This window comes from Aquarana catesbeiana, linkage group LG03 (assembly GCF_042186555.1).
Source record: "Aquarana catesbeiana isolate 2022-GZ linkage group LG03, ASM4218655v1, whole genome shotgun sequence".
Taxonomy (NCBI): domain Eukaryota; kingdom Metazoa; phylum Chordata; class Amphibia; order Anura; family Ranidae; genus Aquarana; species Aquarana catesbeiana.
The window spans coordinates 678,057,772-678,075,605 of NC_133326.1; the positions used below are offsets into that span (position 1 = coordinate 678,057,772).

Consider the following 17,834-nt stretch of genomic DNA (forward strand, 5'->3'; position numbering starts at 1 on the left):
CCCTCACACTTATCGCTGTATGGCCGTCTTACTAAGCTCCCCTCTTCTCTTCCAGATATTGTCTAATTCACGCCGCCAGAATACAACAAAACCATTGAAGAGGGTGTCTGCCCGTGGAGAACGTACCGGTGTCTGGAAATAGGAAATCTGCAGACCACTTAGACTATAAAATCTTCAAACAATCCACGTCTCTATGAAATTTATATTCCTGGGGAATGCCAATAGATAGCATGGGCAAAGGAGAAGCCATTGTTTTCTAAAGATCCCATTCCTGCCTCCGCATTAGAACACTCTCCTGTATGGCACATTTTTTAAACCTTGCCCAGTGGAAATCTGTTGCATGATCCTTCAACATCTGCGTCAAAGTGCACAACTTTGCAGGTTACCCCAACATGTACCACTCTCCGTCTTGCACAGTGTGAATGGGCCTTGAAAAGTGTGCGTAGTACATTCTCTGTGCTCAGACCTTGTGAACAACATCCTACTTTTTTCCTTGAATTGTCCTCACATCGGTTCTCAGTTAGGAGATGCAGTTACATACCCTTTCAGGGCAAAATGACATTGCCTCCTGATGGTTCACTACTCCAGCAAAGTATTTTCACCGCTTTGCACTTCTTTGCCATCTGTCTGCTGCATGTGTCTGGTATTGAAGTGGAAGATGTTCCTCCTCCCTAGGTTTACAGTGTTTGGGCCTAGTTACTGGTCGCTTAGACCTTCAGCTCTGACACATTGCATGCTCCTCCATACACAAAAGTCTCACTCTGGTAGATTGTTGGAGTGAGGACTCCAATGGATCTGGCAGGTGGATTCCTTGCAATTGGATCTGAATATCCAATCCAGATTGGATTTGGAATATACGTTGTTGGGAAGGGTGGGGGCTGGGCTATCTAAAGGGACCATCATCATGGGGGAAAAAATTATAGTGGAGTAGATTTACTTAAACTGCAGCACTCAGAATCTTGCGCAGCCATACATGGTAGCTTCTAACTTCAGATTGTTCAATTAAGCTTTGACAATAAAACCTGGAAGCTGATTGGTTTCTCTGCAGAGCTGCACCAGATTTTGCACTCTCCAGTTTTAGTAAATCAACCCCATTGTGTCTTTAACCACTTAAGGACCGAGCCTCTTTTTGACACTTGTTTACAAGTTAAAATCATTTTTTTTGTTTGCTAGATAATTACTTGGAACCCCCAAACATTATATATTTTTTTCTAACACCCTAGAGAATAAAATGGCGGTCGTTGCAATACTTTCTGTCACACCGTATTTGCGCAGTGGTCTTACAAGCGCACTTTTTTTTGGTAAAAATACACTTTTTTTTTTTTAATTAAAAAATAAGACAACCGTAAAGTTAGCCCAATTTTTTTTATATTATGAAAGATAATGTTACGCCGAGTAAATCTGTACCCAACATGTCACGCTTCAAAATTGCGCCCGCTCGTGGAATGGCGTCAAACCTTTACCCTTAAAAATCTCCATATGTTTAAAAATGTCTACAGGTTACCAGTTTTGAGTTAGAGGAGGTCTAGGGCTAGAATTATTGCTCTCGCTCAAACGATCGCGGCGATACCTCACATGTGTGGTTTGAACACCGTTTTCATATGCGGGTGCTACTCACGTATGCGTTCACTTCTGTGCGCAAGCTCGTCGGTACGGGGTGCTTTACTTTTTTTTTTCTTATTTATTTTACTTTTTCTTTTTTATTTTGACACTGTCCTTTTAAAAAAAAAAAAAAAAAAAAAATTTAGGTCACTTTTATTCCTATTACGAGGAATGTAAACATCCCTTGTAATAGAAAAAAAGCATGACAGGACCTCTTGAATATGAGATCTGGGAGTCAAAAAGACCTCAGATCTCATATTTACACTAAAATGCAATAAAAATAAATAAATAATTCTCATTTTTAAGAGCATTGGGCAGAAGTGACGTTTGACGTCGCTTCCACCCTTTAATGCTATGGAGCCGAGCGGCAGCCATCTTTCCCTCACTCAGCATCCAGGCAGTGAGGAGAAAGGACGCGATCGGTCCTGATGGTTGGCCATTCAGTCACTAAGCACGGCCTCCTGAGATCAAGGTGAGGAAGTCACATACCCGGAAGTACAAGATACTTCTGTGAGCCCTTACAGATGAATGGAGAAGTTGGTGAGTATAGTGTACGGGGATGAGGGACGTTGCTAACCTATTACTTTGCCCAAAATTTAGAACAAATTGAGAGGTTCGTTCATAATGTCGCAGACCCTCCTGGATTGGGCTTTGCTTACATCCAGCACCTTCTCTGGTCTCTACCATACCTCATATGTGCTGGTGCTTGCCAGTGAGAATAATGTGCCATCTCCAGATCCTTTCTGAAATGTGTCCCTATACTTATACCTTAAGCAATTCAGCCTTGTAATCCATTCAGGTTTTACATTGTTCATGGACTCCAGAAAAATCAGTAGAAGAAACATATGATAGTTGATAGCAAAGATTTCCTTCTTACTCAATAAAACTGTAGTTCAGGGGTTAATTCTGTGCCGCTTATTTTATTGCTCTGACACCTTGTGTATATGGTATGAATTATAGAATGTATCATTGTGGTGCCTTAAAGTGGGTATAGAATGGGTGTGGACTGTACCGCTGTCATCTTTCAGTGCCTGCTGTCTGCCTTTTTTTTCTTTTACTACCAATGAATTAATGGTTTTCCAGAAAATATCTTTATCTTTTCTAAAACAAAATTATTTTGTTTTTGTAAATTTGTGTGCAGTGTGTATATTTAATATTTATTAAAAATGTTGTACGAGGTGTTTTATTCATTAAAACGTTTGTGTTTTAATAATTTGCATAATTTATAGAAAAAAAAATTATAGTTTTTTTTCATTGAAAAAACATTTTGATTTAAAGCTAAACTGAAAAACAAGTTTTCCCATGCAGGGCAACTGTTTTTGTCCAAGGGATTGAAGAACAGAGATATGCTTTCCTTAATCCTCTCTGCGCAAGACTGGTACCTGTGGCTCTTGCCCCCACCCCGCGGTCTTGTGCAGTGGGCTGCCCTTTAATTCATCATCCCATACCCCTGCACTGGACATGAGGACGTCAGGAACAGTCCACCGCTGGACAAAATGAGCACAGCCCCACTGCATGGGAAAACTTTTTTTTTTGCCTGGAGTTAGGCTTTAAAGCTGAACTCCAAACCTCCCTTCAGTCTCGCACAGTTATACAGGCTTCTCTCCTGTACTGAAATTCATTTCTCTTAAAGGAGATGTACAGTATGGGATTTTTTTTTTTTTTTTTTAACAATCATACTTACTTAGGTGGTCCCCCACCGGCTCTAACACTGAGAACCGAGCGATCTAGCACCACCGATCGATTGGTTCTCAGGGCTCCGTGAGCAGAGAGCTGGTGATTGTCAGTCACCACTCTCTGCCCTCGCTCACTGGAGCACTGGGCTGTGGAGGGGGTGGGAGTGGCCGGCTCAGGCTTTCAGCGGCTCGCCGAGAGGCCGAGACGGGTGTCGGTCCAGGCATGTGGGCGGATCCCGACGCCATTGTCGAGATCTTGCCCGAGCCTACACCGGTTCTGTGATGTCAGCAGACTTAAGCCTGCTGTCTGCTGAAAACTGGTCACAGGAGTGCAGAGAGAACTGCACTCCTGTGATCCATAGGAGAAGTACAGCCAAACAAGCTTTGGCTGTACTTCTCCTTTTAAATCCACTTCCATTTCATTTTTCCACAGTTTACATTTCATCAGGGGGAGGAAAAGAACATTAATTTACAGAGACGATTCAGTGGAAAATAATCACATGTACAACTAGCAATAACTGTATTTCAGATCGGCTGCGAAATGGCAGGGTTTCAATAAGCATCCTACGGTCCAAACTACATTGAAGTGGAAGGCAAATCAAAACCTAACTAAGCTTAAATCTACTCCTATCCCCATTCTAAGCATACTCTATACTAAAGGAAAGATACCTATACTTGCCTATCTGCTTGCCGCCCGCCCACCGTCAAATGATGGAGGGACGGTGTGGCTCTCGTTCTGGGAGGACGTCATATGACGGCGTCCCAGAGCGGCCGCTGTTGCGTGCCCTTGGGGGAGCGCATCGCAGCGATCGTAGCCGTGCCGTGTTGCTAGGACATAGCGCGACCCCAATCTGTGTAAAGAGCCACGTCTGCGGCTCTTTAACCATGTGATCGGCTGTATCCAATTACAGCCGGTCACATGTAAACACAGAGATGCCGGTAATCGGCTCTCCTCACCTCACACTAACAGAGTGTGTGGCAAGGAGAGCCGATCAGCGACATCTAGGAATGTAATCAGTCCCCTGATTACAATAAAGAAAAAAAGTGTCATCCGTGCCCACCAATGCCGGCATACAGTACCAACCAGTCGCAGCCATCAGTGCCCACAAGTGCCACCAATCCGTGCCCATTAGCCATGCCAGTCAGTGCTGGCAATCAGTACCGCGTATCAGTGCTACCCATCAATGCCCTCTAGTGTCACCCATCAGTGCCACCCAGAAAAAAAGTAAAAAACATTTTTTTTTCAAAATTTTTGGTCCTTTTTTTACTTTGAAAAAAAAAAAAAAAACAGCAGTGATTAAATACCACCAAAAGAAAGCTCTATTTTTGTGAAGAAAATAATAAAAAAATGTGTTTGAGTACAGTGTAGCATGACCACGCAATTGTCATTCAAAGTGCGACAGCATTGAAAGCTGAAAAATGGCCTGGGCAGGAAGGGGGTGTTAGTGACCAGTAGGCAAGTGGCTATTTTGAAGTTGCTCAGGTCCGGTCACATGACTGGCTTCCAGCACCGGGTTCAGTGTAGAGGAGGATCCCCAACCCAAAGTGAAATCAAGAGCACCCCTGGGTTGCCACTCCCAGGGAGCGCTTGACACCTCTCTCTGTCTTCCTGGTCCTCATCCAGACCAGGTAGAACTGCTCAAATCAGGAGTAGGGATGGGCCGAACACCCCCCTGTTCAGTTCGCATCCAGAACATGTGAACAGGCAAAAAATTTGTGCGAACACTGTTCAAGTCTATGGGACACGAACATGAAAAATCAAAAGTGCTCATTTTAAACGTTAATATGCAAGTTATTGTCATAAAAAGTGTTTGTGGACCTGGGTCCTGCCCCACGGGACATGTATCAATGCAAAAAGTTTTAAAAACGGCCATTTTTTCGGGAGCAGTGATTTTAATAATCCTTAAAGTGAAACAATAAAAGTGAAATATTCCTTTAAATTTCCTGCCTGGGGTGTGTCTATAGTATGCCTGTAAAGTAGCGCATGTTTCCCGTGTTTATAACAGTCCGAGAGCAAAATTACATTTCTAAAGGAAAAAAAGTCATTTAAAAGTTCTAGCGCTAGCACCGGCTATTAATGAATTGTCAGTCCCGACAATACACATAAAAGTCATTAAAAGTAATTGAAAAATACTATAGACCCCCCCCCCGGTACCAAATTTAAAAGAATATTTCACTTTTATTGACAATAACTTGCATATTAACCTTTAAAATTAGCACTTTAGATTTCTCCCATAGACTTTTAAAGGGTCTTCCGCGGCTTTTCGAATTTGCCGTGAACACCTCAAATTGTTCGCTGTTCGGCGAACAGGCGAACAGCCAATGTTCGAGTCGATCTCCTGTTCATGGTGTGTAACAGATGGAGACCAGCTTCAGCCTAATTATTTTCTGCAATGTACACAAATCTTCTACACCCCTCCAAATTGTATACTACACTCCCCTCGTCTTAAAGGCAGTTTACCAATCGTTAAATGTGGAAGCTCTTTTAGTTTTCACTTTTCCAGGCTTTTAGTCTCTTTTTTTAACCTGGTGATCCTGCCAGTAATGCATTTCCTGTACTAGGGTGACAACTCCCATTCACTGTACTACAGTGGGTATAGAAAAGAACCACCCCCCCCCCCACCCCATTAAATTGTAGTCTCATCTGACCACCTTAAACACATCTTAAAGATCCTGAGACCACATGGAAAAAGGTGTTATGGTTAGGTGAAATTAACATTGAATTATTTGGCCTTAACACCAATCGATATGTCTGTCAGAAATCCAATACAGCTCACCATCCAAATAACACCAATACTACAGTAAAGCATGGAGGTGGTAATATCCTGTTATGGGGGTGCTTCCTGTTGCAGGGACTGGAGCACTTGTCAGGATAGAAGGAAAAATGGATGGGGCAAAATACCATCAGATTTTTGAGGAAAATCTGCAGCCCTCTGCCAGAAAGTTGTCAATGGGAAGAAGGTTTACCTTCCAACATGGCGATGACCCAAAGCATGCAACAAAAAAGGCGGAGGAGAAAAAGGTGAATGTCCTTGCAGACTTAAACCCCATTTAAAAATCTGTGGAATGACTTCAGTCCACAAACGGTCACCATCAAATTTACCTGAACTTGAACAGTTCTGCAAAGAAAAGTGGGCAATATTGCAAAGGCTAGATGTGCAAAGTTAGTAGAGACACAGTAAACGTTTATGGGGAACTGTGTCAAAGGCTTTTGCAAAATCCAGATACACCACGTCTACGGGCCTTCCTTTATCTAGATGGCAACTCCCCTCCTCATAGAAGGTTAGTAGATTGGTTTGGCAAGAACAATTCTTCATAAATCCATGCTGATTACTGCTAATGATACCATTCTCATTACTAAAATCTTGTATATAGTCCCTTATCATCCAAGAGTTTACATACTATTGATGTTAGGCTAACTGGTCTGTAATTCCCAGGGATGTATTTTGGGCCCTTTTTAAATATTGGTGCTACATTGGCTTTTCTCCAATCAGCTGGTACCATTCCAGTCAGTAGACTGTCTGTAAAAATTAAGAACAACGGTCTGGCAATCACTTGACTGAGTTCCCTAAGTACCCTCGGATGCAAGCCATCTGGTCCCGGTGATTTATTAATGCTAAGTTTCTCAAGTGAGAGAGAATTCACCGAGTTGGAATGATGGAAAAGAGATCTATAATAAAATATAGGATTACCTAATCTAATTGTTTTCTACCTATAAGATATCCGGAGATGATGCTTATCTGACTTTTATAATTTGAGGTCTATTCCATCTGGGGAGTGAGCCTTGGTGATGGATAACACAGTTGGAGGACATATGAACATGTGGAGTCCAGAACACTTGTTGTGTTGTGAATATTTTACCTGGTTAAGGCCTAGTTCACACTAGTGTAATTTCAGATGCAACTTAAGTTGCACATAATCACATGACAATGGAAATCACATTGTTTTCAATGGTGCCTATTCACATCAATGTGACTCAGCATGGAGCGATTTTGGAAGTGGTTTCTGTACTACTTTGGTGCAATTTGTCCGGGAAATTTGGCTGTACGCTATGCGCACACCATATCTCCTGTGCTAATAAGCACACATTCCGTCTAATGATATCATGTACCTTACCTATCATTCCATTTCCCGTATATCCCAGACATGACCATAGCTTAAGTAAACAGACATGACCATAGCTTACGTTCTCAGCTCCATCAGCATGACTCGCTTTCCGAGCCGTGCACTTGCTTTTATTTACACACAAACAGGAAGTCCCAAACTGGAGGGTTTGCCTCCAACAGCCAATCGCCTCCTACACAGTTTGTGACCTCACAGGAAATTACCAAATAAGGATGTAACACAGGATGTGAATGTCGACACAGGAAATGACCAAATAAGGATGTAGCACAGGATAAATGAATTTTTACAATAACCAATGAACGATGACTACAGGAGTCTTATGGGCGTGTCTGAGCAGAGATAGGGTGCATGCATGTTTTTCCTGTCCCCTGTACCTGGAAGCTAAACGAGAGAAGCTGCATGGCTTTCAAACATGGACTCCGTCTCTGACCATAACAACCCAAAAGACTCCCGTATTTCCGCTGATAGGAATCCTTATTCTGCTTCGTTCCAGAGAACAACGCATACCGGATTATACTATCATTCCTTGTGGATGGGAGGCTATCTGCAGGTGTACGCTACGAATCCCGACATGTGCTGATCAGACACAGCAGAGACAAGAGCGTACATCCACCTATAACCGATAATGTCCTTGCAGAGCGAACATATCCCCTCAGACAATCATCTGTGCAATGCACAGGGGCCCTTTTGCTGGCGGACATACCCCCACTCTGCAAACACTTCTCTCCATCCCCAAGGAGCTTTTCACTACCAAACGGATCTCAACCAGCGTCAGTCTGCCCCAGTCAGCTCTTTAGAGCGGGCTGCGGGAGCACTAACACTGGGAGACACTTATGACAATGCATAGTGAAATACATTTTCATAAAATTTCCACAACAAATTCCAGTGTGATTTTGGCCTCAGAATATACAGACCTTATCAAAGTTGCAACCAAGTTGCAGTACATATTCTCACTGATAGTCAGATCAAAATCGTATTGCAGCAGTGTGAACATGGCCTAAAGGTGGTAGACGCCACCTTTGCAAGGACATTCTTTGTGTGGTGAATTAAGCTGTTACAAAGAAATATTGTAAACTTTGCAACACTGTATGTATTTGTGGCACATATTTGTATTTTTGCGCTGGTTGTGCATGTGGATATATTATGAGGATACAGCGTTATCACCTTAGTTTTATGCACATTTTTCAGGCCTTCTCATTCATAAGTTTATGGGGCCAAAAACGTGCAATTCTGGCCAAAAAAAAACAAATGTACTTTTCCAAGCTTCACGCAACAGGCAACAAGCAATACAACCGCTGTGGGCTTGAGACTACAGAACACCTTCCCTTTCCTCTTCTCCATAACATATAGAGAGCTGTTCGGTAGTCCACAATGCTAAACAGGGAACAATGTAATTTGTAGGAGTGCAAGCACAGGAAGTTATCAGCTCACTAGTTTTCTGGTAGGATCAACATATAATTTTTGCACTTAAAGTGAAAGTTTAACTTTTCATAAAAAATGAAAAGGTAAACTAACACTGACCCCACCCCCTTGTTCCTGCTGTACTTACCTCCATGGGTGATGCGCTGTAGCCGTTGGAGCTGTCCAGGAACTTGAAATGGCTGCTCTTCTTCCTCTTTTTTTCTGTAGGGCTTCCGGGACAGAGCAGAGCAATTATGATTTGTCAGCGCCATCACATGACCAACTAAACACCTTACACTTCCCCCCCCTGATTCCCACTGTACTTACCTCTGTGGGTGATGAATTGTAAGTACCCTACCCATGCAACCAGAACTGATCTGTCCTGGCTGCATGAGTAGGGTACTGACAAACTCATCGCCCACAAAGGTAAGTATAATGGAGATCGGGAAAGAAGGGGGTAAGGTGTTAGTTCACCTTTTTAATTTTTTCTGAAAAGGTGAACTAACCCTTTTAATAAACAAATATAATAGAACACTTTTAAAGGTATTTTTAGAAGACAAAAAGGAAGCAAATAACAGAAGTTCATTGTTATGGTTTACATACACGTTAAACTTTAACAATTTTTATGACCACGGGTCTGCTTCTCCCACTGTCCAACACTTGGCTATTATTTGCTCTTTCATTCCTTTTGAACGCTGCACAACTCTCAGTGCTGACTCTATAATGTTACACAGCAAGAGGTGACCTAATCTTTACCCCCCTTGATGACTAGCTTGGCTAATCAGCTTAATGAGTTAGTAGAGAATGGTTGGTGGTGGGGGGGGAGTGTGACAGGTGGAGAGGAGCATCAAGATACTAACGGAGAGAAGAAAAGGAATGGAAATCTGTTTAAAGATATGCATTTGGACTTAGAAAAGTCGTGATTGTTTAAAAGAAAGCAAGAAAACCATTCCGTAGGTGAGGCCCAGTGGAGCAATCTCCTTCTGAACTGGTGGAACGTTAACCAAAGATGACCACATGAAAAAAGTCCAGACCTGTCTGGTTGAGGACCATAAAGGAGGAAGAAGGTGAACCATTGCAAGACTTTCATGAATTTCATCAATGGGCTTGAAAGAGTGGAGAATGTGCTGGTTGTGAGAAGTTGGGGATTAGAAGGAGAGAGAACAGACAGAACAGTCCTAAGTCAAAGAAGAAGGTAAGCAAGGGAAAAAAAGCAGATTAAAGATCAGGATTAGGTGACCGGCTATGTCCATCTTTTCTATTGCACACACACACGCTCCATTGAAATATCTCGAAGAATCTTCATCTTCCCAAAGAAAGTTCAGAGAAAGTCCAACCACATTAACGTTTGGTGAATAAAAGATGTTCAGGTGAGAGATTCATTCATGACTTCTTGTAGAAAAAAATAAGCTATAATGATCTGCAATAAAATAACTGAACTGTACCAATGTTCATTTTGTAAGCGGTAGGGCTGAAGCAGGAGAGGAAATCATTTTATTTTTCTTAACAATAGGACTGCCTTTTATTTTATTATTCCTATAAGGTTACAGTAATATAAAAACATGATCAAATATTTTACATTTGAAAAACTTTTTCATAGTAAATAAAGTATTTGTACATATATATTTTTCTCCAATTATAATCGTATAAGCTCCTGAAAAATCCCGCTCATTAGTAAAGACTTACAGAACCAAAAAGGTCATATAGACGCAATGATGGTCTTGCATAATTTACAAATACCTGTACATCAACCTCATGACAGCCTGCCAAATGTAATTTGTTTCTTGTTGAACACAATGGATAAATGAAAATCTGTAAACAAGGTAGGTGACGAGTTGAACATTTTATTTAATAGACAAATCTTATCATATCAGTTTTAATTGAAAGCGCATGTTACCCTTTAAGACTGAAAGGCAACAGAAGGCAGTGGGTTGAGCAAAATACTTAAAACGGTCCTGTGGTTTGTTAATATATGAGGCATTTCGGATATTCAAGTATTTTTAAATAACTTTTCTCATATCTCATATGTTACCTCTCTCTTCCATTATTTTCTGTTTGTTGGTGGATTATTTTGTTTGTGTTTGATCTAAACGTTAATAATTTTTATGCTTTTATAGTAGACTAAATGTACCCATATTCACAGCTGTGCACATTATAGTCCAAATCCTACTTGACCTCCTTGACCTCCTTGTAGCCTGACTGGAAAATCCCTTGAGCAAGGCAAAGAGAAATGGTTGCTAGATTAGATCAAGAGGTCCAGATGGACAATGACTACTATAATTCTAAGATTCTTGTTTAATGGTTTAAATATGTATTCATTTGCCTTTTTTTTAATTTGTCCACTTTTGTTCTTTATTTCTCGTTTTCAAAATCCTTCTTCACTAGCTTGAAACCTGAACGATGATGTCTATCCATCTCTAAAACTTGTCCAAGGTCACCATGCCTCGTCCAAACTCCTTAATTTTTCTTTCGAACCATCCTCGATGGAAGTTGCCAATATCTTCAGTCTTGTTTTTCTTCATAATAATTCTATTACCAAGCACTATCCGGACAACCACCTTTCGAATTGGCTTAGTAGGGCCATGGACATGTGACCCACTAATTGCCAAAGCACTGCCCAATATTGCAGCTCGGCTAGCAATTTCTGACCTAAACTCTGATCACACCCTTGCCTCTGGAATCTGGTTTGAGCATGTGCTGTTGCCTCAAGGATGTTCAGCACCACGTGCATTTGCGGCCTTCACACTCATGGAGCATTCAGTGGCTGCTTTTGTTGGACCTGCCAACCCTTCATATTGCTCTGCTGCAAACCTTCTTACAAAAGGATGGAATAAGCCAATGGTTTCGTGGTCTTGTCTTGGAGCGCTTAGCCCGATTCCACATCCAGCTCACATTCTGTATTCTGTATTAAGCTTTTTCCAGTGGGCGGGAGTGGCTATAGTAATGGGGCCACAGGAATATTGGGTTGGAGCTGGCATGGAGCTAGCAGACGCTCTCCGTAACTGGGGCCTGCCTATAGGACCAGTAGTCACCTTGGAGGAAGGGGAAAAAGGGGCAAGAGATGCCCTGAAGAGAATAAAAAGAAAACGAAGAGTGAGAGGTAGGCATTTGTTAATGTTTAAAATGATCCTATGCTTTGCCCATGCTTTACCCCTTTTAGTTTAGCTCCTTGAAGGCAAAAGAAAAAACCCAAGAGCTGGTCAATCACCAGGCCTGTCATAAGAGGAGTGAGTCACAAGCTCTTCCATACCTGGAAGTACTGGGGATTTGCACTGCTGGGGAAGGGGGCGTTATAGCAAACCCATTGCTCTACCCTACATGGGCAGATTAGTACTAAAGCGGAATTACTTAAGTAATCTTGTGAAAGCAAGCATTATATGGTGTTCACCTCCATTTTTTTTACCCTCTGCCAAAGAAACTGCCCTTCAGCCTTGACCCAATGAAGGTCTCATCCAGTGACACATAAAGGCATCTAAAGTTATATGCAGATCTTGACTTTTTCTATAACTTGGCCTGTATCTGTGATTGGAGGCCTAACTGACCAACAGGAACGCTTGGGATGTGGAAATGGGTTGGGCTGTTGCAGGAAAATTCAGGATTTACCTCTAATTTAATTGCCTTTATCTGTAGATCTTTTAATCATTTTGACATGTGGTACATGTAACCTACCCCCTAAAACCCAGAGAATTTAACCTTCCCCCAGCACAGAGAGCAAACCCTTAACCTTCTCCTATAAAATTAACACTAAACCTACTTGACAGCCTTCCCTTCAGTTTTGCACAGTTGCACAAGCTCTTCTCCTGTAGCACATTAGCTTACTCTGACTTCACTGCACACTTTACGCTTCTCACAAAGTGCTTTAGAAGCAGCAGCAAGTCAGGTAGATCCCTTCTGACTGGAAGACATTCTGCATCCTCTAGCTTTTTCCTCCCTAGCTTGACTATCATGTGGTAGCCCATTTTATTCATTAGATTTAAGTTCTTTCAATCTTAGAGGCCCAGCATCACATGTGTGCTTTACCTACGGCAGTCTGCTGGCCCCTCCCACCAGCCATCAAATGACTGCATTGCATAGAGAAGTGCAGAGATCCAGCGATGACATAACTGTGTTTAAAACAAGGTTTTCATGTAAAGAAAACAGAAAGGGAAGGGAAAGCAAAAAGGGAAGGAAAAAGGAAAAGGAAGGGAGGGAAGGAAAAACTAAATTGAGATTAAACACAGGCTTTAAGGTGTATTGAAACCAAGCTTTTCATTTTCTATATGGAAGGGTATAGCAACCTGTCAGATTATTTTTATGCTGTCTGTGTCCTGTTGGGGAGATTTCCCATCACACAGCAGGAAGTAAGAAGAGATCTCTCCAAAGTGAAAGGGTATCCCTTTTTAGACAGTTGTCACTAGAGTGGTTGGCCAAAACCTGGAGCATTTCTCCTCAATCCTAGTTCCTGCGACAACTCAAAATTTTGGATTTGCCATCACCTTCATTACCAGAGCCACAGCGCACCAGAGTCAATAGTGAGGGTCAATATCACTAGCAGGGACACAAACAACAATAAAAACCTGACAGGGGTTAAATTCCTATCCAAAACAAAGAAGCAAGTTTTGGCTTGACATACACTTTAACCTAACCCTTAATAAAACCATAATCCATAAAACCTAACTTGACTTTGAGAAAGAAAGCTAAGTGACAGGTTCTCTTGATCAAACCATCCTTCCCCCACCTACGCAGTAATACCTTCCCTGTGCCCCCCTAACGCCCAGTGCCTGTGCGGAAGAGCTCCGCTTATTCCTTGACTAAGCTCTGTGATGGGGCTTACACAAGCTTACTGACCTTCTCCCCTCCCCCACAGCATTCAGGCCTGTCTACCCTACTCAGACAGTGGATGGGCCTTGCTACTCAGACCCAAGCACTGTATCCTTGGTGAAAGGGGGAGAAGTCACATGCTCCTCAATACATGGAAGTTGGGTCTTTCAAAGGGCTCACACAGATAAATAGAGTGATCATTTATAGAACTTGATGTTTTGCCCTGAATAGGCAAAAAAGAGAGGTTCTGTTTAACAAAATCACCCCCCTCCCTCAACTTAACTATGAACCTAACTCCATAATTGATCTTAAAACAGAACTGTACCCCAAAAACAAGTTACTGTATTTGTGCCTGGCTCCAGTTTCCTGCCTCTTCCGCATTTAGATATTTTTAAAGTGTTTCTGACTTTTTTTTTGCAAGGCAAGATTGACATTGTGCTCCTGGTGCCTCACAGAGGATGTGCGCCACCAGATTGCATGTAGGGATGGGCCGAACACCCCCCGGATCGGTTCGCACCAGAACATACTGAACAGGCAAAAAATTCGGCAGAACACACGAACACCGTTAAAGTCTATGGGACAGATGAATAATCAAAAGTGCTTATTTTAAAGGCTTATATGCAAGTTATTGTCATAAAAAGTGTTTGGGGAATTGTTAAAAAGTGTTTGGGGATCCGGGTCCTGCCCCAGGGGACATGTATCAATGCAAAAAAAATGCATTATTTTTTTTTCGGGAGCGGTGATTTTTTTAATGCTTAAAGTGAAACAATAAAAATGAAATATTCCTTTAAATATCGTGCCTGGGGGGTGTCTATAGTATGCCTGTAAAGTGGCACATTTTTCCCGTGTTTAGAACAGTACCACAGCAAAATGACATTTCTAAAGGAAAAAATGTCATTTAAAACTGATCGCTGTTGTAATGAATTGCAATATAGATAAAAATCATTGAAAAAAAAGAGCATGGGACCCCCCCTTTGGGTCTGGTATGAATATTAAGGGGAACCCCAAACCAAAATGTAAAAAAAAATTGCGTGGGGGTCCCCCTAAAATCCATACTAGGCCCTTCGGGTCTGATATGGAAATTAAGGGGAACCCTGCGCCAAATTTAAAAAAAAAATGGCATAGGGGTCCCCCTCAAAATCCCCTTCAGGTCTGGTATGGATTTTTTTTTTCAAATATTTTATTTAGTCAAAGAACATGGTCAAGGTTAAACATCTGTACACATACAGTAATTTGCAAAACAAAGCCTTGCAAACACGCTCTGCAGGCGAGATCACATTGCTACATATAAAGGGTATCCTGACAGTCCACTATCCGGTGTGACTCTCGTAATAAGGATGTTTAGGGCAGTGCCCTGGTATTGAGTGCATTCAAGGTGGTAAAACTGGTGTTCCAGTTATGCTGCCCCTAATAGGATCCTGGACCAGTTCTAATCAATTTTATAATTTTATATATTAGAGAAGTGTCTTGGAGCCCGGAAGCCCGGGTCCATATGACCAAGAAAAAGAATAGAAAAAGAGATCAAAAGAAGGTGAAAGGATGGGCGAGAGGTGTTGGTAAGGAGTGGGGGGAGACGTTGGAGGGATAAAGGAAAAAAAAAAAGGGGGGGGGGGAGGGGAATGCGGAGGTGTACCTCGTGTAAACCCTCTAACAGCGGGGGTGGTGAGGTGAGGCTCATGGATGCTTTATAGTTGTTAAAGCCCCTATCTGGTGGGGTGGTATGGGACCATGGTACTCTGCCTGAAAGAATAATGGAGACCCCCCTTGACTTAGTCGACTGGTTGGTGGAGTGAAGCACCGTCGGGAATGAATGATTCCTAAGAATGGGTAAATTATCATCCCTGAAATGTGTCTCCTGTATTAAGGCCACATCCGATTTAAGATGAGACAAGTTTTGTAGGAGTATCCGTCTCTTCTCAGGCATGTTAAGGCCCTTCGCGTTAAGCGAGATCACATTTAGAACCTCCATAGGTAATGGTTGGGGTGGGGAGGGATTTTGAGGGGAAGGGGGGTTATAGGAAGGAAGGGGAAAAGTGTGTGAGAGGATGAGAGCGACAATAGATGTTAGAGAGAGCTAACAGTAGAGGATAGTTATAGGAGGAAAAATAGAGAGAGTGGGCAGTTATCTACTAAGAATGAAGAAGCAAATTTTTGCTAAAACGCTCTACAATTCCAAACTGGTATCCAAGCGTAGATCTATGTGGGAGTGTGGACGAATACAGCCGGAGGTGGAGCTCCGGGTGTCTCCGCCCTCCCCGACCCTATAAAGTAATGTAAACAGTTGAGCCGAAACTCTGAAACATATAAATAAATCTATGAAACTACAACATAACATTCTTGTGGTAGGAGAAGGCACAGTAAGACTGACTACCGACCAATTTTGGCCTATCTTCATGCAGTGTGATTTGCAAAATATTCCAGCCCACCTGCTCTGGCATCGACACCTCCGCCAATCCAACATGAGCAGCAGATTGTGGACCACCACTCGCAGACCGGGGAGCTCCCCCACCCCCAAGGGAGCAGGGGGGTCACAATTTGGTCACCCGCTTCCCCAGTCTTCTGGGAGTATGTTAACTGCGGCTGCAAGCAAACATGGCAATCACAACCGGGCAATACATATAATTAAAGTAAAACTTAAATCCGGATAATAAGAAATAGGCATTGCTAAACATCTCTCCATATAGTTACAGACACAGGCACCAGTCCCTCCTCCCCCCGATAGATCTCATGGTCAGTCATCAGAAAAGTTACTGCTGCACCTCTGGGTTTCTCCTTAATCTCCGACAGCTGTGCTGCAGGAGTATAATGAGGTGAGGGTTGGCGGGGGAATATTCCCGAACAGATGACTTGCACAATTAGGTGTTTCATCAGAGATGCCATAATCTGGCGTTCATCTTAAGCAGATTCCATTTAACACCATATAACAGCATAACAAGGCTCGTGACTTTGCGAATTCATTAGTGGAGGGGGGTGACAAGTGCTGTCATGCTTTAAACTGAGCCAGGAAACAGAGGGCAAAGGCCAAAACAATAGAAACTGAGGTATTGTATTTGTAAAAAAGAAAAAAGACAAAAAACATGGTTCCCAGGCCCCGCCTTTAGCTCTGTGAAAGTGTCTCACCCAGAGGCCGGGTATAAAGGTATGATCCTGCAAACTTAAGATGGGCACTTAAGATGGGCAGGTGATCCTTCTCTGTGTAAAATGTTAGCAAGAGGTGGTTCTCCCCCTAGTCATCTGAGGATGGCGGAGACTATTATGAACGTTCGCCATGAAGCCCGTTATCACAAAGTTTCATGGTGGGCAGGTGCGGGTATTAATCAATTATGACTCCTGATTCCGGTTCACGGGGGGGCCTGGGAATTGTGCCGGGCCTCTGTTGACATGCCTGCGAGCGATTCCGGGGGCCCGGAGGGCCAAGGCGTCCTCCCGTGCGTGGAATGATCATGAGCCAGTTTGGTATTTGGATGGGTTCCACATCCAGGAAAGCAAACAGTCCCGGGAGGTCAGCGGGGGTGCGGAGGGTGAATGAAGATGAAGTCCTCCGAAATGTCACCGCAAGTGGGTATCCCCACCTGTATGTGCAGTCCTGTTCTCTAGCTAGATGCAAGACTGGGCACAGGCGGGCCCTGCGCCGGAGCGTTCCCTGGGACAGATCTGGCAGGATCTTGATAGGGGCACCATCAAAGTCTGTCTCGCCCGCTTCCCAGGCCGCTCTAAGTATCTGCTCTTTCAATGGATAGCGGTGGAGGCAGCATACTACATCCTGGGGTCTCTCTGGGTCATTTGATCTGGGGCCTAGGGCTCTGTGGACCCTGTCAGCTGGGGGAATTTAGTATCACCTGGAAGATGGCACTCACCGCTGCCTTGAGGTCCTCTGCTGGTATGGATCTTAAGGGGAACCCTGCGCCCAAATGTAAAAAAAATGGCGTAGGGGTCTCCCTCAAAATCCATACCAGACCCTTATCTGAGCACGCAACCTGCCAGGCTGCAGGAAAAGAAGGGGGGGACGAGAGAGCGCCCCCCCTCCTGAACCGTACCAGGCCACATGCCCTCAACATGGGGAGGGTGCTTTGGGGTAGTCCCCCCAAAGCACCTTGTCCCCATGTTGATGGGGACAAGGGCCTCATCCCCACAACCCTTGCCCGGTGGTTGTGGGGGTATGCGGGCGGGGGGCTTATTAGAATCTGGAATCCCCCTTTAACAAGGGGACCTCCAGATCCCGGCCTACCC

At 43.2% G+C, this 17,834-nt stretch overlaps 2 protein-coding genes across 4 annotated transcripts in view; both read left to right on the forward strand.

The window, feature by feature from the left end:
• CNTROB (centrobin, centriole duplication and spindle assembly protein) overlaps positions 1–2,775 on the forward strand; it is a 101,366-nt gene extending 98,591 nt beyond the window's left edge. The window contains exon 19 of the mRNA XM_073622926.1: positions 56–2,775. Coding sequence (XP_073479027.1) covers positions 56–142 — 87 coding nt within the window. The 3' untranslated portion in view covers positions 143–2,775. The remainder of the gene's footprint in view (positions 1–55) is intronic.
• Positions 2,776–9,621: 6,846 nt separating this feature from the next.
• GUCY2D (guanylate cyclase 2D, retinal) overlaps positions 9,622–17,834 on the forward strand; it is a 134,693-nt gene continuing 126,480 nt past the window's right edge. For 2 of the 3 annotated variants that reach the window (XM_073622929.1, XM_073622931.1), the window contains exons 1-2: positions 9,622–10,174; positions 11,190–11,904. In XM_073622929.1, coding sequence (XP_073479030.1) covers positions 11,244–11,904 — 661 coding nt within the window. In that variant the 5' untranslated portion in view covers positions 9,622–10,174; positions 11,190–11,243. The remainder of the gene's footprint in view (positions 10,175–11,189; positions 11,905–17,834) is intronic. The other variant, XM_073622930.1, reaches the window with a different exon arrangement.